Below are 23572 nucleotides of genomic sequence, written 5' to 3' on the forward strand. Positions count from 1 at the left end.
ACGACATTATAAAAAGAAAAAAAATATATTACAACAGTATTAAATAAATGTTTACGCGGCATTGTATCGCAAATTTTGTGTTAATAGCTATTGATTGATTTCCAAAAAACATCCTATTTTGGTTCGAAACTTGTAATAGAATTGTAGTAAATAGAATAAATATTTTTGAAAACCCATCTCTCTGATATTGGTATTAATACCTGCATCATTATAGTTATGAATATTCAATGAGTATTCCTTCATGGTGTTCCAGCATAAAAGTAAATTTTTTTTTAATTTAATGTATTTCTAGTGACTGCGCCCTCAGCCTCTAGGGGCTTAATATTGGGTTAAATGGTGCTTTATTATTAGACTAAAACCATCCCATGGCCTTTACAAGCCTTCTCTGAAAACACAATCTAACCCACCCAGTAATTTATGAGATAATTTGCTTCAATCAAACATATAGGGCTATGTATTGGAATTCAATGGGGTGCAGAAAAATAGCTTAAAACCATCCAAAGATTTATATATAAAATAGCCTTAAACCCTCCTAGGGCGAATATAAAGCAATCCAAAATGCAGATCTCAAAAGTACAGACAAAAAAAACCAAACAACTTTGTATATGCAATTGGTCAGATAAGCACAAAAGTTATTAGAATCAATAGAAATCAGAGGGGGCTTTTAATTCTATCAAATTTTGCTATTGTGATATTTGCAGAATCATTTAATTGCTGTATTCATTTTCGCGGACAACAGAAAGCACCTTTCATCTTCTCACATCACTTCACACACCCCTAAATATATCTATACATGTGTGTGTGTGTGTGCGTGGTTGTGTGTGTGTGTAAGGACCATGCTTTAAAGATAGGTACACCTACAGTGAGATATTTTATTTATATTAATACATATTTCAGTTTGCAAATCAATTAAAACCTTAAAATTATCTTTTTACATCTCAAACTTTAGAAAATTGATAATAAGAGACATGAATTCTTCTTTAATTTCAGTACTGTATCAATTAAATGAGTCATACAAAAGATCATAGGGGACGATTAAATAATGTACCTCCATTATGATAAACAAAAATCACCTCTTATTTAAATAATAATTGATTGAAAAGTTTGGACACTGTTATTTTCAAAACTCAATCAAGATTCAAGTTTTTAAGCTATCAAGTGGCCAAACGTTGAAATAAGATTAGAGGACATTACAATTTAGACTCCTTTGTCATGTCCCTCCCATGTCTTTAAAGTAATTAAAAAGCTAACCTAATAAGATGTGAGCTCTTAACTAATAGACATTAAAGGTTTATCCTTACAATGTTATATAATAATGAAGAAAATTGTAATTGTTTTGAGTAAGGATGTGTGTCTAAAGATTATGCTTTCAACAAAAGATTGCAAACTCAGTAACATAAACCAAAAGTCCTCATCCAAATGTTTATCAAAAACAGCTAAATTTGTAGAATATAGTGGCCACAAAATAAAACTTTGCTTGCATCCAGTGATGGTTTTAGGCTAATTCATTTTTTAAATTCAAGTCTTGGGAAAGGGTTGGGGTTTTATATTTCATTGCCCTCCAAACCGCTAGTATTGATTGATTACCTAGAACTTTTGTTGTGTACCCATAACACACTAACAAAATTTAGGGTTTGAAGAACAGCAAACTGTAACTCAGTAAAAAAACCTAGGTCATATCTACTTAATGTTTAAAAAAAAAAAGTTTTATAAATATATCAAAGGAAATGTTTCTATTTTTCTAATTTGCAATTTTATAGGCACACTCCGATATCTTAAAGTCCTTCCCCCTAAGAATTGTAAAAACTGTTCCTCCATTTTCTCCCACTGTCCTCTCACTCCCCTAAGACAAACATGTATAATCAGGGATAGGACAATGCAAGAAAAATTTATTTTCTTCAAAATGGTATATTATAATTTTTCCATTTTTTCCTGATAATTTTTGGGGAAAGATATGGTTGTAGATTGACATTATCCTTTAATTCCCTGAGCCCAATAGTGCTGACAATGGAGGGTTAGCCCTGCAAACACACACACACACACATACACACGCATACATACACATACACACACATACACACACACACTTACACATTTACACATACACACACACACACACACACATATACACATACACACAAATAAATCTGGAACATAAATTGATTGTTGGATTTCAAGTATGCCAATGAATATCAAGAAAATCTTGGAAATACATAAATTTAAATTATTTCTAAAGAAATGATTATTCTATTAAAATATATTTCTGAAATCCGCTTCTTTTCCGACATATTCAAACCAGTTTAAACCCTTTGATTTTGTTTTACTGCCTTTGAAGCCTTTAAGAAACAAAATACATTAAGAATTGTATTTAATTAAGATTGTAATTAACGTCTTTTGACTATATCAAAACATTTGATCGGTGAATGAAAGATATTTTTAAATATTTGTAACCCTAGAAACTATGGGGGTGGGCTGGAGAGGGAAGGGACCAATAAAATAAAGTAGTAAGGGTTTTTATCTTTAGCTTAAGATTTTGATAACCACGGAAGCGACTGTGTTTTCCATTTCATTAAAGTCCTGGGAAGGTTTTAAGGTACTCAATTTTTATAATTGGGAATGTTTTGGCTATTTTCTGCTTTTCCTATCCCTTTAATTACACAGCTCCTTGATGCTTTTCAGTCGCTTTAAATGTATAATATTATATTTCAGAAAATAAGCTTTCTAATATGTTTAAGTAATTTTATCAAATTAATATGAAAATATATAATTTCAGAAAAGAGGCTTACAGATTAGGAGACTACACGTTAGTGGCTTATATTGGAAAAAGGTAGTTCAATCATTTTATAATTTTAGTAGTGAGGGTAATCTATAACTAGGGTCTGTCCGTATGTTACTTACTTTCAGTTTGTTATTATATGCTAACTATTTCTTATCATTTCTGTTTTGCCGTGGAACTTATAAAACTAATGTATGAAAATAATTTTATAGATATAATATACATATAAAGTATGTTAATTAAGATCATTTGGATCATGGAAAGAAAACGAAGTAGTGGGTTTTGTCGTAATTTCACAGTAGCTTTTCTCTTTCTAGCCTCTGCGGAGGGCTTTAACCCTGCGGGACCAATTTTCTAATCCTGCGGGGCAATCATTAACCTAAAATAACCTAAATAATCAAAAGCTTCTGTGAAAATATGACGAAACCCGCTACTTTGTTTTCTTTCGATGATCCGATCTTTTAATAGATTTTGTGTTATATTTTGTAGTAAGCTTTGGCAAATCAAATTAAATTGAATAAGACATTATCAAGCAAGCTAACAAACTATTTTTTTTTATTTTACTGTATGTGAAAGATTGGAAGAATAATCTATTCTACATTGTCCTACCTATACTTTAGGTATCTACCCATCCAATAAGTAAGAGTATAGAACTTAACAAAGTAAGATAAATCAGAAAGAATTATCTGTCTACCATAGTTCTATCCCTGTATCTCTGATATCTACCCATCAAGCCAAACCATATATAGCATCAGTCTTAAATGCTTCTTTATCTACTATATTATATCCCTTTGTCCCTGATATCTACACATCAAGCCAATCCATACATAGCAGCAGTCTTAAATGGCTTCTTTCACTAATTGAAGGGTAGTACAAAAGACTGACAATATGTGTTAGACCCGATCAATATTTGCATTTTTGGCTTATAATTAAGTATAATTGAATTGCTGGTTAGCAAGGTGTATTTACACAATTTGTTCACATGAATTGGGCAGGTCTAATATGTGTATTGTTTAATGTATTGTACTTGTGTTATTATATTTTGGACAGGTCTACTCTGTATATTGTATAATGTATTGTATTTGTATTGATGAATATTTGACGGGTCTATTTTGTATTTGAATTGTTTAATGTTGTACAGGTCTACTCTATGCATTGTACAATTTATTGCATTTTTTTAAAAAATAATGGACAGGTCTACTCTGTATATTGTATAATGTATTGTATTTGTATTGATGAATTTTTGACGGGTCTATTTTGTATTTGAATTGTTTAATATTGTACAGGTCTACGCTATGCATTGTACAATTTATTGCATTTTTAAAAAAAATAATGGACAGGTCTACTCTATATATTGTATAATGTATTGTATTTGTATTGATGAATATGTTCTGACAAGCGTTATGAGTAACTAACAGATACTAAAATTCACAGTTGTCTTTAGCAATATTTAGGTTGTTTAATTACTTTTTAGTTTAAATGCCAGAACAAGAACAAACAATAAATAAATTCAATATTTGCAAGTTTTCATATACATTTAATGAATTTTTCAAATAAATCACTTATAGCAACTTAACAAAAATTACATAACACAAAAATTACTTAATTTTAAAAGTTGATAATTTATCAGATTATCTTTAAAAAATTTAGAAAAAAACTTTTGTAAAAATTATATAATTTTCGCTTACAAGTAACATGTATGGTTTTTTAATATTGGATACTATGAAACTCATATAACATCTTTTACGATTTAAAATATTCCTTTTTTGTTACTGGCATAAAAAAAACCTGTTTCAAACGCAAGTAAGCTGTGTCCTAATAGTACTCATCCTCAAATCAAACGTAAACTAACCAAAAATAAATGAACTAGATAAGATAAAAAAAGACTAGTTTTAGTTTTCTGTTATTTATAATACAAAGTAGCTTGATGTCTAACCGCCTGTCCGTCCGTCTGCCTGAAGCTTAGGATCTCGGTAACCACTGAACTGATCGGATTCTACTCAGGAAATATACCTACTGGTCCTGTGGTGGTTTTAGGCTATTTTCTTGAGGGGTGGGACACCCGTAACCCTCCAAAAAGAAAAAAATCCTCCCCATTTTTTATTTTTTTTTTTTGTAGATTTCCTTGGTCCCTTTTTTTACGAATTTCACCTTTACTTTTTTTTTGATCACCTCTTGGGGCAAAGCCCCTAGAGGCTAGGGGCGAAGGTAGTTGTTTGTTTGTATGTAAGTCTGCGTATGTTAGTAAACTAAAAAGTACTGCAGGAAGGTTACTCCTTCATTTAGCACAATCTTTCGTGCCAATTTTTCAAAAAATAAAATTATTTAGCAATTTAATAGACATGCAACGGAAAAGATTATTAACAACTACTGGAATAAATGTAGAAAAATATATTTATTAAATCTATCTCATTAAATACCAGGCTTAAAAAGCGCCAAAATTTTGCAGTTTTATATTCACACCATTATATGATGATGTATTTCTTGTTATGTTTGTAATGACTATACTCAAAAAACGTCATTTCCTCGTCAAAAAGCCTAAAAGCATATCATCATCTCATGTTGTACTGTAAATATGTTTCTGTCTATCAAGTGAAATAATGTGTTTGCGCTAAGTAATTTTTAAAGGATGTCTGCTTGTGTGTGTATAACATAGAATCTTGAGAACCGATATGGTTCACCTTTGTAGTAAAGATTTACAAAGGTCCACAGAAGGTTTTTGACTATTTTGGGTACCTCCTTCAACAAATATGAAATCATATCTAGAAAAAAAACAACCCCAAAATTTGATTAAAATTTCTTTTTCTAAAACTAAAACTTAAAGTGAAGGATCGACTTCCCCCCCTCCAGATTAAGTGCCCCTAGAGGCCTCTAGCCTCAACGAAGCTGCTATTTGTCAAAAAAAGTTGTAACTTTGTAGGCATGATGCTAAGTAGACCATGAGTGTAGACATTTAAACCAATAAATTATAAGATAACTAGCTAATTTGAGAAATAATTTGTCTATGAATATTAAAAAAATTAGATTTTTATGTGATTTCTCTTGGGAGGGTGGGGTTACCCCTCCCCAAAATAGTTATAAACCTTCCCCAAACATATGAGAAGCTACCCTGTTAAGGAGCACCCGATCGGTTGAGCGGTAAACGAGATCCCTTGTACAAACAGACAGACAGACATCCTGTTACTTTATTAAAAGGATATCTATCTGACTGAAAAAAAACTTCATAAAGGTAGTAAAACTGACATGATTGAGCCTTCCTATCCATTTAAAACCTCATTGCTCTTTTATTTTCAGTGATATTGTGAGACGTAGAGAGAGGAGTTTAGCAGAGAAGCACAATGAAAATAATATTAGAGCTAATATTCATAAACAGCTCCAGGTAATATACTTAATAGAATTGTCCTATCTGATTGAAGCAAAATAATGTGATATTACATTATAAGGACACTAGCGGCTACGCCCCTAGAGGCCTCTAGTGGCACTTTAAATGTTTTTATTATATATTTAAAATATGTTTTTTTTTACGTTTGATGTTTATTTTTCGTTGAACTCTCTTTCTGAAATCGATAATTTTTTTAAAAATTTAATTTCTCTAGGGAGGGTGGTGGTACCCTCCCCCAAAATAGTTTTAAACCTTCCCGGGACATATGAGAATCTACCCTGTTAAGGAGAACCCGATCGGTTCAGCGGTTAGCGAGATCCTTCGCTACAAACAAACAGACAGACAGACAGACATCGTTCTACTTTGTATTATAGATAAATTGCATTTCTACTAATAGAATATCTATAATACAAAGTAGATCGATGTCTGTCTGTCTGTCTGTTTGTTTGTACCGAAGGATCTCTCTAACCACTGAACCGATCGGGTTCTCCTTAGCCATTTTTGCAATTAGCTAAGAACATAACTAACATCATCTATCGGAGAGAAAAATATTTTGGTAAGTAGCTGATTTAAAAATAGATTGAAAAGAAACAATTTTACGTGTCCCTAGAGGCCTCTATGGTTGTAGCCGCTAATGCATTTGAAAAGTAACTGGCAACTAAAATTAGTTTCATAGTCCCAACTGTTTCAGTAGAAACTTTGGACCTAGAATGCTACTAATTTATTTTTATTTTAATAAAGTAAATAATATGTTTTTTAAATCAAACTAGGCTTGTTGATCTATTAAAAAATAGAGTGCGGCATTATGAGAATACTTTGCGCTTCTACCCTGCGATTTAAGAGACCACATTAAGTTGTTAATATTAAACAAAAAGACCCAACTGTTTAAGTAGTGACTTGTACGGATCTATACTATACTTTAAATTTACCTTCTAAACTAGGATTTTATTGGAGAAAATAAGATTGTTTTATCCCATCAAACATGCATAACTTGACAAAATAGAATACACCGTGGCATTTTTAGGATATATTGCCATTTTATTCTGCGTTTCAAGTAGTTTCTAGTAAACAAAAATAGTTTCATAGACCCAACTGTTTAAGTAGTGACTTGGACGGATTTATACTATACTTTAAATTTAAACTAGGATTTTATTGGAGAAAATCAGATTGTTTTATCCCTTTAAACATGCATAACTAGACAAAATAGAATACACCGTGGAATTTTTAGGATATATTGCAATTTTATTCTGCTTTTCAAGTAGTTTCTAGTAAACAAAAATAGTTTCATAGACCCAACTGTTTAAGTAGTGACTTTGGCCGGATTATCCTTCGGATTATGTTTAACACTCAACCTAATCATTAACTCTCACTCTATATCTCTTTTTCTATATTTTCTTTTTTTTGCTCTCTTCTTTACTTCTATTTATCTCTTAAATTATCTTCAAAGCCTAATAATTAACTAAATATTAATATTTTTATCACTCCATCTCTCTCTCTCTCTCTCCCTCTATCTCTTTCTCTCTCCCCCTCTCTCTCTCTCTCTCTCTCTCTCTCTCTCTCTCTCTCTCTCTCTCTCTTTCTCTCTCTCTATCTACTTTTCTCTCTCTTTCTTTTTTTTACCTTTAAAATTTCTCTTTTTTTCTCTCTCTCTCTCTCCCTTTCTTTCTTTCTCTCTCTCTCTCTCTCTCTCTCTCTCTCTCTCTTTCTCTCCCTCTATCTCTTTCTCTCTCCCTCTCTCTCTCTCTCTCTACTTTTCTCTCTCTTTCTCTCTCTCTATCTATCTATCTATTTTTCTCTCTTTATCCTTATTCCTCTTACAAGGGCTCAGCAGCCTTCAGCCGCCTGTAAACCTCATGAAAATTAACCTTTTACAATTTTACAAATCAGCTGGAAGTCTAAACCTGATCCAAATATGGCAAACCCTCTTTTCAAACATTTTTTCAAAGCATCCAAATTCCAAATTAATATAAATTTGAGGCTTAGTCACGGCTGCCGAGCCCTGCCTCTTACTGTCTTATGCCTTAGCTAACAAAAAATATTCATTTTTCAGGATATGGGAAGTAGCAATGGAATAGAACGAGATCAAATGGTTCAAAGATTACTTGGTAAGTCCAAATATCCATGCATGCTATTGTACATTGTGATGTAGTACAATGTGGATCTATGTAGGTACACCTATATTCTTCATATGTATACCTCACTTTTATATGACCTTTAAAAATAATCAGCAATTTGTAATTAAGCTGTTATAAAATTTGGCTAAAACATTTGAAATTTTATAGCAGCTTAGTAACAGTTGCTATTTTTTTTCTTTTCAATTTTCTTGCATAAAAAAGTTACTATAATAAAGAAGGGAATGGGCAATAGCAAATAAATTAATTAAATAAAAATCAATTCTAACACAATTCATTTTTTCCTACTGTCCTATCCTTGAACACTAATTTTAATAATATGAATCTTTTACAATTTACTTTTGCAATTCTTATATTTTCATAGATAAATTTTAATTTTTTTAACTAAAAGAACTGTCATATAAAAAATCTTCTAATTCTTTATGTTAAAATTAAAGATTATTTTAATAAATTTCAAGCAAGATGGTATCATAAGTAGCTTTAGTTAGTTAATGCTTAATGATAAAACTTAAATTTTGAAAGGGTCGTTTGCTAGGTTTTAAACCTAAAGATCTAGTTACAATAATCATTTTTTTTAGAGGGTGTAACTATATTCTTTTAAAACATTATACATTTAAATAAATGGAGCTTGCTTTGTATATTCAAAGACATACAAAGTGATAAAAGGAAGGCTTTTTTAGAATTATCTTTATGTGTTATAAATATTTTTCAACTGTAATGATTATTGTTTTTATTAGAGCTCCCAATTTTAATTTGTACAGCACATATTATCTAACAGTTAGGGAGTTGAATCCATTTTTATAGAAGCAGAAATATAATCTATGATTATGGTTTTGACCCTCTAAAACTGTAATCTACCTTTCCACTTTCCCCTCTCTTGGTGAAGATATCTTCAACGCCGATACGATTTTTGAAATGTAAGATTCTACTTTCCCTTCTCTTGGTGAAGATATCTTCAACGCTGATACGATTTTTGAAATGTAAGATTCCACTTTCCTCTCTCTTGGTGAAGATATCTTCAACGCCGATACGATATTTGAAATTTAAGATTCCACTTTTGCCTCTCTTGGTGAAGATATCTTCAACAACAGAGACAAAAGTGGAATCTTATATTTCAAAAATCGTATCGGCGTTGAAGATATCTTCACCAAGAGAGGGGAAAGTGGAAGGGTAGATTACAGTTTTAGAGGGTCCAAACCATAATCATAGATTATATTTCTGCTTCTATAAAAATGGATTCAACTCCCTAACTGTCTAAATAGGAGTCTTCCTCGAGTTTTACAAATATCTTTTAAACGAGTTAATTAATAAAATATAATAAAGAGATGAAAAAAACATTTGTAATTTTGTTATTTATTAGTGGTTATTCGATTTTTGTACTTTTTAAACTTATGTATATTATTGGCCTATTTAATCTCTAATTAATTTCTTATTTAATTCAACATTCAGAAGTGATTACATAAATTATTTGTACTTAGATTTTCCAAATAATATTGTAAATGCATATATTTATAACGCTATGAAGCCCTCTAAAAGTATTTCATTAATTACATTACTATTTACAAGGTGAATTTTTAAACTAAATCTTATCTTTACAACGAAAGTACTGGGTGTTTATTTTAAATAGAATTAAAGTATTGCTTAATTTAACCCACTTACCCTTAACAGAAATCCATCAGTAATATTTTATTTTTTGTATCTTGGGGATTTTCAATTAAGAAGAAAAAATATGAACATTTTTGAATAAATTATACCTTAAAATTCTATTTGCCATAGTAGGTAGGTTATCTTGGAAATATTAATGAATCAATGTCAAATCAAATTAACCGTTTGGGATAAATCTTCTTTCAGAGTTATTTATTTTTCAAAAGAGTAACTTTTATTGTCTCGATCTTAACATTTCAAAGATTATTTACTTGATAAATCAAAGCATAATTTATATAAAACTGTAAATGTGTATTTTTTTATGATATATAAAACTTTCTAAGGCAATGAAGAAAATAATATTATTAAAGATTAATTTCTAATAAGGGTTGGTGGGTTAAATAAAGGAATTCTTGCGTTCTATTACAAGTTACCTTGTATTTTCGGGACCAAGTCAAAATACAATAAGATATATTTTTACCGAACGGTTAGTCCTACCACCAGCTGAAAAGTTGAATGCACAGCCTGCGCACGCTTAAATACACAATAAGCGCGTATCAATTAACTTAGCTGCGCACTCATAGAGCAAAAAATATTGATATTTTTAAAAATATTTTTCAAAATTCTTAAAAATTAGTATAATGTTTAAAACCTTTCCCAATTTTTCAAATATGGGCAGAAAGTTAGATAAGAGAGGACAGTGAATGTTTAAGAGTACAGGCTGTCCAAAGAAAAAATACAATGTATGTAAAGAGTGAAGTACAGGGTGTACCAAGTTATTCAAAGATGTAGATAAGAGAGAAAAGTTAATGTTTAAGATTAGAGGGTGTCCCAAAGAATGGGTACAGTGAATGTTTAAGAGTACAGGGTGTCCAAAGAAAAAATACAGTGTATCTAGAGTAGTACAGGGTATAAATAAGAAAGTTAGATAAGAGAAGACCGTGAGTGTTTAAGAGTACAGGGTGGACCAATAAATTCAAAGAGTGAGATAAGATAGAACAGTGAATGTATAAGAGTACAATAATGTACATAGTGTAGTACAGGGCGCACCAATTAAAAAAGAAAGCCCTCAACATCTGTTAAAATTATGAAAAATATTTTTTTCCAATTAGTTTATTTTTTTGTTACAACTGTTTTTTTTTGTAATTTTCAATTTTTTCTCTAAAAAAGCTAGCTGTTTAAAGTTGTCTGGGTCCCTAATTTGTATACCAAATTATAGTTTTGAATCTAAAGCTTATATATATTATTTGGTCGAATTATTATTCTGTTAGCACCCTGTATTAAACGTGGAGTGGGTGATGTAGGCTCTTCAATAAGGAATCCATACAACCCAACAAACAAGTTTTAAATAAAAACTCTTTAAAAGTTGCTTAAAATTGATTTTGATAATAATTTAAAATTTGAGTTTGGGATGAAACATATTTTATATCTTTGGGTAATGTCTAATATAACAACATAACTACATGTACTTAAAAGCTGTATTTTAAAGTCAAAATTATTTTGGAAGAAACGTTTGAGCACCATGAAATATATTCAATTTTACTTTGAGTCCCTCTCCTAAGAATATTTCAATACATTGAGTATTAGTAGTTTATACATCACTCAAAGTACAGGGTGGTCAAAGAAAAAGTTGTGTCGTAAATTTTCAATAATTGGTTGCTTTATTTCATAACTAGCGGCTACGCCCCTAGAGGCCTCTAGGGGCAATTAAATGTTTTTTTTTATTTAAGATATCTGATCTGAGAAATAATTTGTCTATGTTTGATCAGCTGTTTAAATTCAAATTCATGTGTCTACGCAGCGCCAAGCGCTACGCGGCGAGAATATTTCATTTTTTTGTGATTTCTCTTGGGAGGGTGAAGGTACCCTCCCCCAAAATAGTTAAAAACCTTCCTGGGACCTATGAGAATCTACCCTGTTAAGGAGAACCCGATCGGTTCAGCGGTTAGCGAGATCCTTCGGTACACACAGACAGACACACAGACATCCTGTTACTTTAGTATAAGGATAAACAACATCTTTTATTTTCATCAAGCACGTGCCAAAAAATGCGTTAATATGTTATTTTGTTTGCGGGTGTCGATACCTTTTTTGAAGCATATAATAAGTCAATTTTCCAGCGTTTTGTTTTCGTTCCCAAAGATGTTATGCTAATGAATAAGAAAACTTTTGAAACGATTTTATAATCAGCCCAATGTCCTCTCCTTCCCCGGGTTTTCAACGCCGTCTTGAAGATTTTTTTCTCATTTAAAATACAGTTTTATCGCTAAAAAATTAATTATTTGTAAATGCTTGGCAAATTTAATGATGCTACCCTGTAAATTTATTTATGTGTACCATTATAAAGCAACAATATTATTTTCTAACAACGAAAAAACCTAAAGTAAAACATTTTATCATACTTTTTAAGTGTAGTTTTACAGATAGTTCTTTATAATGCTAAACTTACATAATCGAATACATAACGAGTAATTTCTAAAATAAGGATATTAAATTTTTTTCCAGTATGGCTTTGAAACCAACTAATATCCTCTGTTATAACCGGTTCTCAGCAATACTGAAAAATCACGTATCGCATCGTATTATATCCAGATTTCTACGAATAAAAAAATGTATTATCATAAGATTAAAACTATTTTTTTATAGCCCGTGCCTTTGGCATCTCGGGGCTAACAAAACTGATTTTAATCTTATAATGGTACATTTTTAAATCCGCGGAAAGCTGTTTATAATACGATGCGATAAATGATTATTATGATTTAATATGAACAAATTTATTATAGAGTTGCTGCATCACTAAATATTTGAAATATCTGAGACAAATATTAAAAATATTTCATTTTTATTGTTTCATCTTTTTTTGAGATATTCTTCTACTTTTATATAAAATTTTATATTATAAAATTTATTAAATATAAAATATAAGCAATATCATATTGGTTTATGTCAATATTTAAAAATGAAGGTTTTATACAATTTAAAGCTTTTACATTTTTTTTTATATAATTTCAAACTTTGTATGAAACCTTTAATATCATAAAAACCGAGATTGGGAATGGTGGCAAAAGCAGATAAATCATTCTTTCCAGATATTCTCTTTCAATATTTTAAACTAAAGGCAGCATTGTTTTCTATAAAAATCATTCTGCACTAGTAAAACAGAAATGATTAGGAGGGAGGATAATTTACCTGCCATTGTGCTATCCCTGTATCTCTAACCACTCACGCTTGCAGATGACAAGAACAGACTGACGGAAGACCTGCGGCGCCTGACAGAGAAGCAGGTTGAGGAAGGAGTGTGTGATATCTACCTGGCCTCCAAGGAGAACAGAACTCTGAATGAACAGATAGTTTCTCTCCTCCCTGATGATCTCAAGGGCCTGGCCAGTCAATTTTCAGGCAGGGGTTGCACAATTATACAATTTTTATGCCTTTTTAAAAAAGGTTCAGAAAGGCATATAGCTTTTTACTTTTCCAGCAATTTTTTAAAATTTTATGCTTTGTCGTCATTTACAACAATTGTTTGTAACCCTTTCAGAATTTAAGGTATCTTAGCTGATTTTAGTCGAATTTTTAATCTTTGCTAATATTTTTAGCTATTGTATAGATGTCTGAAAAAAGTAATAGGATATAGGTGTCTTTTACAGGAAATTTTGCGTATCCTGACCGTTTATAAAAATGCCTGTTTGTGTAGCTAAGGATCTCCTTAATTACTGAACCGATGTGGTTCTCCTCTATAGTGAAGGTTTTATAGGTCTACGGGAACTATTTTTGGGGAGGGTGCCCTCAACCTCGAAAGAAATCACCCCAATAAAAATAAACCTACTCAAAAAATTCCTTTTAAAACTAAAATTTAATGTGGGCTTCTCCTCCATCCCCTTCTATCAAGTGCCCCTAGAGGCCTCTAAATATTCATAAAGCTGCAACCACTGAACCCTACTAGACGTAGATCACCTGGCCGTAAGTTCTGGTGTCAACACATCAACACATAATAATAATAATACAGCACAATCTAATATTTCAAGGAAATTATCACAACAAGATTATTAAATATTAAAAAAAACAAGGATAACAATACCAACAAGTAGCTTATCGGTACAGGTAATCTTCACCCAAAATTTCAGCTGTCTAACTTGAATAGCAGCCGAATAAATCACATTTTCTCTAAAAAGTTACGGATTGACTGACCTATGGACGTACATGGTTATATAAAGCGTTGCTTTGCTACTAAAAATAGATTTTTATTTATTAGTTTGGATCATGGAAAGAAAACAAAGTCATTCCTTAATTAGGACAGAAGTCACCTTCCTAGGAAGGACATAAGTAGCTTCCCTTATGTGAGAATTTGTTAGATGAAGGGCATAACTTGTCTCCCTTAACAAAGATTTTGCAAGATGAAGGACATAAGTAGCCTCCCTTCACCACACAAAACCTAGCTTTTTGGTCCTTCACATAGCAAAATCTTGCATAAAATAGTTTATCTGTCCTTCACATAGCAAATTCTTGCAAAACATAGCAAATTCTTGCAAAACTTAGCAAATTCTTGCAAAACATAGCAAATTCTTGCAAAACATTGCATTTCTGTCCTTCACATAGCAAATTCTTGCAAAACATAGCAAATTCTTGCAAAACATAGCAAATTTGTGAGAATTTGTTAGATGAAGGGCATAACTTGTCTCCCTTAACAAAGATTTTGCAAGATGAAGGACATAAGTAGCCTCCCTTCACCACACAAAACCTAGCTTTTTGGTCCTTCACATAGCAAAATCTTGCATAAAATAGTTTATCTGTCCTTCACATAGCAAATTCTTGCAAAACATAGCAAATTCTTGCAAAACTAAGCAAATTCTTGCAAAACATAGCAAATTCTTGCAAAACATTGCATTTCTGTCCTTCACATAGCAAATTCTTGCAAAACATAGCAAATTCTTGCAAAACATAGCAAATTCTTGCAAAACATAGCAAATTCTTGCAAAACTTAGCAAATTCTTGCAAAACATAGCAAATTCTTGGAAAACTTAGCTTTTCTGTCCTTCACATAGCTAATTCTTGCAAAACATAGCAAATTCTTGGAAAACTTAGCTTTTCTGTCCTTTACACAGCTAATTCTTGCAAAACATAGCAAATTCTTACAAAACATAGCAAATTCTTGCAAAACATAGCAAATTCTGGCAAAACATTGCAAATTCTTGGAAAACTTAGCTTTTCTGTCCTTCACATAGCTAATTCTTGCAAAACATAGCAAAATCTTACAAAACATAGCAAATTCTTGCAAAACATAGCAAATTCTGGCAAAACATAGCAAATTCTTGCAAAACATAGCAAATTCTGGCAAAACATAGCAAATTCTGGCAAAACATAGCAAATTCTTGCAAAACATAGCAAATTCTGGCAAAACATAGCAAATTCTTGCAAAACATAGCAAATTCTTGGAAAACTTAGCTTTTCTGTCCTTTACATAGCTAATTCTTGCAAAACATAGCAAATTCTTGCAAAACATAGCAAATTCTGGCAAAACATTGCAAATTCTTGGAAAACTTAGCTTTTCTGTCCTTCACATAGCTAATTCTTGCAAAACATAGCAAAATCTTACAAAACATAGCAAATTCTTGCAAAACATAGCAAATTCTTGCAAAACATAGCAAATTCTGGCAAAACATAGGAAATTCTGGCAAAACATAGGAAATTCTGGCAAAACATAGCAAATTCTTGCAAAACTTAGCTTTTCTGTCCTTCACATAGCTAATTCTTGCAAAACATAGCAAATTCTTGGAAAACTTAGCTTTTCTGTCCTTCACATAGCTAATTCTTGCAAAACATAGCAAATTCTTACAAAACATAGCAAATTCTTGCAAAACATAGCAAAATCTTACAAAACATAGCAAATTCTTACAAAACATAGCAAATTCTGGCAAAACATAGCAAATTCTTGCAAAACATAGCAAATTCTGGCAAAACATAGCAAATTCTGGCAAAACATAGCAAATTCTTGCAAAACATAGCAAATTCTTGGAAAACTTAGCATTTCTGTCCTTCACATAGCAAATTATTGCAAAACATAGCATTTCTGTCCTTTCAATTTATGAGATCTTAAGCTACAGACAGAAAAACTTTGCTTTTTTGTTTTCAATAAACCAGGATATCATAACACTAATGGAGTAACAATGTTGTTTGCAAAGTACAGTTGAAGCTTTCTGACTGCCCTTGTACTATGTGTGTTAGTGTCTGTGTATGTTCTCACAGCTTTAGTGGCCAGGTGGAAATATTGAGAGCAAAAATTATCAATTTAAAATTTAGAAATGTAGATTCTCTACAAAAATGTAGTCTCTTGATTTTTTTACTAGGCTCATTACATATTTTTTTTGTATTTTTTATAATATATATTTTTTTTTGGCCACCTGTTATTATCATTTCTCCCCTTCCCTGTTACCCTCTCCCTAACTGGCTATCTATCTATCAAACTTATTTCATAATCCTTTACAGTAGCCAACACATAAAATATTATACCAAAAAGTATTTAATATGAATCTAATATTTCTACATATTTATTTTTGATTATTATATCAAACTATTTTTTTCTTCATAAAATATACCTATACAATAATCAATGCTTATATAAAAGAAACAGGAGAAATTGCCCAAGAAAAAAAAATTAACTAACCCTCCCCAAAGATAAAAATTAGGTTTCTTTTTAAAGAAGATAAAAACCATACCTAGAGTTGGACATTTGTATTTGATGAAAAGTACCCACCTCTCTACATAGAGCATAGGCATATTAGTGTCATAGCTGTTAGTATCATCTAATGCAATTCTCCATTTATCTGGTACAAACTCTAAAGATAGTTGACAACTTCATTTTCAGCGGTTCAAATAAATCAGCTGATAAATTATGTAATGATTGCAAGGGCTTTCTTCGAATTTTTAGGAAAGCGGATAGAAAGTTAGATTTTTTTCTCCCCATAAATATTTAGAATTGAATAAATTAGAGTTTTTTTTTATTTTTGTAATACAAAATAAAACTAATTAACCATTCCATGAAAAATCATCCCTGAAAAAAATACTTGGTTTAATTATTAGAGTAACTGTTGTTTAATCTTTTATCTTTATACTAGCGGCTACGCCCCTAGAGGCCTCTAGTGGCACTTTGAATGTTTTTTTTTATTTAAAATATCTAATTACAGAAATAGTTTGTTTATGTTTCGTTCAAGTCTCTTTTTCGGGAGGGGTAATTTTTTTCTAGGGGCGATTTCTCCTGAGAGGGTGGTGGTACCCTCCCCCAAAATAGTTATAAACCTTCCCGGGACTTATGAGAAGCTACCCTGTTAAGGAGAACCCAATCGGTTCAGCGGTAAGCGAGATCCTTTGGTACAAACACACAAACATACAAACACACAGACATCCTGTTACTTTAGTATAAGGGTAAACCCAGGGAGGGAAAGTACATTAGACTTTAAATAAGTAAAGTATTGAAAGGGGTATTTTAAATTAATTATACTGGGAATGTACACAAATTTACCGGCCATTATCCCTAGAGATCCCTGAGACTTCTGTTCAAAACGAAGCTTTTCTATAATTAGGTTGGTTCTTTCTATATGTAACAGTTACCTCTTTTCGTAAATTTAGACATGATATAATTGTCTTATCAATTTCAAACTTTGCATGATGATTCCTATAACAGACCCTACTGATTTTAGAGCTACGCTTTTATGGATGTTGTCATCCTTGTTTAATTTTGTTTATACTTATACATGTTTGTATATAAATAATCTAAATTTAGATTAATCCAGATAGAGAGTAGACATTGGTCTGTTTATTACACGTTAGTCCCCAAAGTTTTATAATAACGTTTTCTTATTCGTAAATTAACCAACTTTTGGAACGTTGATTTTTTAATTGGTTGGTTAGTTTAGTTACGTGTTTAAATGTTCAACCACTAATTTTGATCTCAGAAAGGATAATTTTGTGCATCATCCTCGGGGATGTATATCAATTTTCGGCCATTTTCTTTCCCTTTAGATCCCTAATTAGATCATAAGATTATTCCCTTTTGTGGCAACGCTTTAAGGGGCGATTCGTCGTATTTTTAAAATGGTGTTTTAGAGGTTATTTAGGTTAGGTTAAGTTATATTGGGTTAGGTGATTGCCCCACAGGATATCTTATCTCCAATAATTTTATGATTCATCGTTCAGGAATATACGACGCATCGTATTATATTTAGCTTTCCGCGGCCATAAAAATGTACATATTATGCTTTATATAATTTTTCAGTATTGCTGAGAACCGGTTCTAATCCACTGCATATTGCTAGCAGACAATATTTAAATAATATTAATTTATAATCGACGCAATTTATGTAAGTACATTATTAACAAGAGGAAAAGGGGGGAACGTTTTTATTAAAACAACTTGAAAAAAAAACATTGTAAAATAAAAAAAAATCAAATCAAAATTCTATATTTTCAATATTAGAAAAATGAGGAATAGTCCCTTTTGTGGCAACACCCCTTAAGGGGCGATTCGTCTTATATATTTTAAATGGCTTTTGATGGGTTATTTTAGTTTAGGTTAGGTTATATTGGTTAGTGATTGCCTCACAGGGTGAAAAAAAAGAATCGCCCCTTAAGGAGCGTTGTCAGGAAAGGGACTATACCCGAAAAATTAATTAGAATTAAACTACTCCTTAAGATCTACCAATTGGAACTGTCACATGAAAAATAATTAATCTTCTTAAATATATTACATAAATTCTTTAATTCAATGCTAGGACAATGGATTTAAATTTATCTTCTTCAGTGTCTCAGTTACATGAAATTGTGGAATAAAGATTTAATTTTATTGGTTATTTTAAATAAACACTGAATAAGATAATATAAAAATGTACTCTTTAAACCTTATTTACTATTGTTAGGTTAGTTCTCATCTCCTGTTAGATAGAAGTTAAAACAGTACATTACTTTCTGCCTTCTATACTATAATGAAATTCCTAGGTGGCCAAAAAAATATATTTAAAAAATACAAAAAAATATGTAATGAGCCTAGTAAAAAAATCAAGAGACTACATTTTTGTAGAGAATCTACATTTCTAAATTTTAAATTGATAATTTTGGCTCTCAATATTTCCACCTGGCCACTAAAGCTGTGAGAACATACACAGACACTAACACACATAGTACAAGGGCAGTCAGAAAGCTTCAACTGTACTTTGCAAACAACATTGTTACTCCATTAGTGTTATGATATCCTGGTTTATTGAAAACAAAAAAGCAAAGTTTTTCTGTCTGTAGCTTAAGATCTCATAAATTGAAAGGACAGAAATGCTATGTTTTGCAAGAATTTGCTATGTGAAGGACAGAAATGCTAAGTGTTCCAAGAATTTGCTATGTTTTGCCAGAATTTGCTATGTTTTGCAAGAATTTGCTATGTTTTGCCAGAATTTGCTATGTTTTGTAAGAATTTGCTATGTTTTGTAAGATTTTGCTATGTTTTGCAAGAATTAGCTATGTGAAGGACAGAAAAGCTAAGTTTTCCAAGAATTTGCAATGTTTTGCCAGAATTTGCTATGTTTTGCAAGAATTTGCTATGTTTTGTAAGAATTTGCTATGTTTTGCAAGAATTAGCTATGTGAAGGACAGAAAAGCTAAGTTTTCCAAGAATTTGCTATGTTTTGCAAGAATTAGCTATGTGAAGGACAGAAAAGCTAAGTTTTCCAAGAATTTGCTATGTTTTGCAAGAATTTGCTATGTTTTGCAAGAATTTGCTATGTTTTGCCAGAATTTGCTATGTTTTGCCAGAATTTGCTATGTTTTGCAAGAATTTGCTATGTTTTGCAAGAATTTGCTATGTTTTGTAAGATTTTGCTATGTTTTGCAAGAATTAGCTATGTGAAGGACAGAAAAGCTAAGTTTTCCAAGAATTTGCAATGTTTTGCCAGAATTTGCTATGTTTTGCAAGAATTTGCTATGTTTTGCAAGAATTAGCTATGTAAAGGACAGAAAAGCTAAGTTTTCCAAGAATTTGCTATGTTTTGCAAGAATTAGCTATGTGAAGGACAGAAAAGCTAAGTTTTCCAAGAATTTGCTATGTTTTGCAAGAATTTGCTATGTTTTGCAAGAATTTGCTATGTTTTGCCAGAATTTGCTATGTTTTGCAAGAATTTGCTATGTTTTGTAAGAATTTGCTATGTTTTGCAAGAATTAGCTATGTGAAGGACAGAAAAGCTAAGTTTTCCAAGAATTTGCTATGTTTTGCAAGAATTAGCTATGTGAAGGACAAAAAAGCTAAGTTTTCCAAGAATTTGCTATGTTTTGCAAGAATTAGCTATGTTTTGCAAGAATTAGCTATGTGAAGGACAGAAAAGCTAAGTTTTCCAAGAATTTGCTATGTTTTGCAAGAATTTGCTATGTTTTGCAAGAATTTGCTATGTTTTGCCAGAATTTGCTATGTTTTGCAAGAAATTGCTATGTTTTGCAAGAATTTGCTATGTAAAGGACAGAAAAGCTATGTTTAGTAAGGTTTTGCTATGTAAAGGACAGAAAAGCTAAGTTTTGCAACATGAAGGACATAAGCAGCCTTCCTAATGTAAGAATTTGTCAGACAAAGGACATAAGTCACCTCCCTTAAGTTAGATTTTGTTAGATGAAGGACATAAGTAGCCTTCCTTAGACCAATTTCCAGTGACTTCTGTCCTAATTAGGAATGACTTTGTTTTCTTTCCATGATCCATTAGTTTTTTTGTTGAGTTCTGTGTTTTCTTTGTAAAGAGAAAAGTATGTTTTTTATTCTATTTAAAAAATTCATCGTTTTTAACGTCGAAATTCTAATGATTACTGCCCTGTATTTGGCAGGTGTCCTAATTGAATTCCACCCTTCTATTATATAAAGTAGTAAGTAATGTTTTTTTTTGTTCTAAGTTAAAGATCCCAAAAATAATGGTCCGAATTGGATGTACTTATCATGGAAGCTTGTACGTATCATCATTTACTTACTTAGAGGTTTAAAGCTGTTCCCTGCCCTTCCCTGGTGGCTAGGCGCAAATTATGGATTTAGATATACATTTTGGGGAAGCTTTACATAGCTCCTGTTATGGTTTTAGGCTATTTTAACTGGAATAAATTGTTTTAATTCTGAATTGTTGTGATGTTAATACTAGGTTAGAGAATGCGCAGACTGATAGCAAATCACAGCTGAGCAAGGAATTTATGTTTTTTCTTAATTTCATATTTTTAGTAGAGAAGCTACTCTGTTATTTACTTTGTCTGTCCGCCCGTCTGTCCGTAACACACAAAGGAGAAATGTTATTTCTCGGCTTATATTAAATATAGACAAGCTTCAAAAGACACAAATATTTTTTTTTAAATTAAAATTTTCTGTTTTAAACTAAACTTCTCCTCTATAACTCACTTTGTCCGTTTGTTTATTTATGAATTGTGTATTTTTCGTGATTAGCTATGAAAGTTATCATTCTTGTTTCTTATTTGGTATATCTGTGCTAATTACACTTTAAGTAAGGCCATTAGTTATTTATTTTGATGAATAAAACATAAAAAAAATTACAGCACCTGGCTTTATCCTTACCCGACCGCCTTACCGAAGAGCTTCAACGTTTGGGCGCGGCGCCCACAACCTCGTCAGCCGCCATCACTGCCAGCAGCGGCAGCCAAATTCAGGCTGAGGAGCTGCGCCGGCTGGCTAGCCAGCTTCCGGCTGACGAGTTAAAGAGACTGACGGGTCGACTTCACGATGACCTTAAAAAATTGAATTTAAATCAACAACAATCAGCGGCGGTTGGGAGCTCCGCCAACAACAGCCTCCAATTTTCAACTGGCCAACATCCACTTCTCCACTCTCAGCTAGGTCAGCACCAACAACTTGATGCCTTCGGTCTGGTATCGTCACCGACAACCGGCTGCCCGCCCATGATCGACCTCTTGCCGCCACAGCCGGCGGTTCCGGTTTCAGTGCATCAACACTCTGCCTCGTTCTGGACACATTTTGAGGAGCGAGGTGGCACCGGAAGCGGCGGGTCACGGACGGCGTCGAACGAACGGGCAAACCCCAACCTTGGTTCGGTTGTCGAAGACCTCTCTATGACCGCAGACGGCCGGACGGCTAGGACCGACGAGGACAGGTTTTCTAGTCTAGGTTTAGTTTTTTTTATTTTCCCAATAAATTGAACAAATTGCTTTTTGACTGCAAAAAAACACTTTCTTTTTTTCTAAATTGAACATTAATTCTAAAAAATTAAAAGTTTAACTAATGTAACTAAAAATTTATTTCCCAAACAAAACTTGATTAAGAATCAAGTTTTGAAATTTTCAGTATAAACTGTTAACACATCAAAATTAAATATAAAAAATATTTAAAATTACTAAAATTACAATAACTACCTTAATAAATCTATATTTAGTAGAACTAAAAATAGTTAATATTTTATTATTTTATTAAAGTATTTAGAAGTAACTTAATTCAAAAGTTTGTTATGTAGTCAAAATGATTGTAAAAGCTATTCTAAAAGTTTTATTTTGTCGGTTTGATTATCAAAGATTTTTTTCATTTTCTGATTTTAAGTAAATAATTGTTATTTATCGCATCGTTTTGTAAACAGTTTTCCGCGGTTAGTAAAATAAAACGTATAAGGATAATACCAGTTTTGATGGACCCGAAGGGACGAAAGTCGGGGTCAACAAAACTGGTATTAATTTTATGATTTTTATTTCTCATGGGAAATTGTCTAAGATACGATTATATACATGGTATTTCATTATGGCTCAGAACTGGTTTTAATGTAGCAGAGTTTGATCTGTTTGGTAGCCATACTGAAAAGTAATTTTATGAAATAAACATCTAAATTCACAAATGCGCATACACGCACTTCACAAGTAATGGCTTTAAAATATAACATTGTTTTACACTCACCTGTGGTGTCAATGATTAATTCATAGTTATATTGATTTGTTTGATTTTAAAAAGTTAAATATTAAAGTAGCAGGGTGATTGTCTGTATGTTCTATAGGATTCTTTTTGCAATTTTTGGGGAGAAAGACTAAACTACATAACTTTTGTGTCACTTTTGAGGAAGACGATTCCTATATGACGTCATATAAAGGGAAAAGAAAAAGGGAAGGGGGGAAGAAAATCTCTTCAAAAGAGATGGGAGAAAAGGGAATCGTCTTCCTCAAAAGTGACACGAAAGTTATGTAGTTTAGTCTTTCTCATTTTTGGGAAGTTTAGAATTGGTTAAGACCAGGCTTTAACCACTTTCTGGTAAAGGGAAGGGGGATTTGTAACGATTTTACAAAGAGGACTTTGTGGTAAAAAATGCTTTGAAAACAATAACTACAGTTGCTAGGAAGTTAAGTCACTATTTATTAAATTATCATGTATGCTTTAGTCAATTATAATATTAATTTTTAAGTAGGTCGTATTTAATTATATTATCATTGAACCTTTAAATTATTAGTGTCTTAAATCATAAGAAAATCCTTGTTTCGTTGACTAATCTTCAAATTCATTTCCCTTTAAATTAACCCCTTAAAGTTTATTTTTAATCTCCTAGCAAGGAAGTTGAATTGCTTACAGTGAAATGAAGTAACTTTACAAAGTGTCTCAAAAATCAGCCAGGAAAAGTAAAAAAAAAT

The 23572-nt window shown here is 31.6% G+C and overlaps 1 protein-coding gene across 4 annotated transcripts in view; it reads left to right on the plus strand.

The window, feature by feature from the left end:
• LOC145321806 (uncharacterized) overlaps positions 1–23572 on the plus strand; it is a 163199-nt gene that overhangs the window by 40235 nt on the left and 99392 nt on the right. For all 4 annotated transcript variants that reach the window (XM_080163426.1, XM_080163428.1, XM_080163429.1 and 1 more), the window contains exons 13-15: positions 2774–2827; positions 6071–6155; positions 8209–8263. In XM_080163426.1, the coding sequence (XP_080019552.1) occupies positions 2774–2827; positions 6071–6155; positions 8209–8263 (194 nt within the window). The remainder of the gene's footprint in view (positions 1–2773; positions 2828–6070; positions 6156–8208; positions 8264–23572) is intronic.

This window comes from Acartia tonsa, chromosome 6, assembly GCF_053477335.1.
Source record: "Acartia tonsa isolate MP-2025a chromosome 6, ASM5347733v1, whole genome shotgun sequence".
Classification (NCBI taxonomy): domain Eukaryota; kingdom Metazoa; phylum Arthropoda; class Copepoda; order Calanoida; family Acartiidae; genus Acartia; species Acartia tonsa.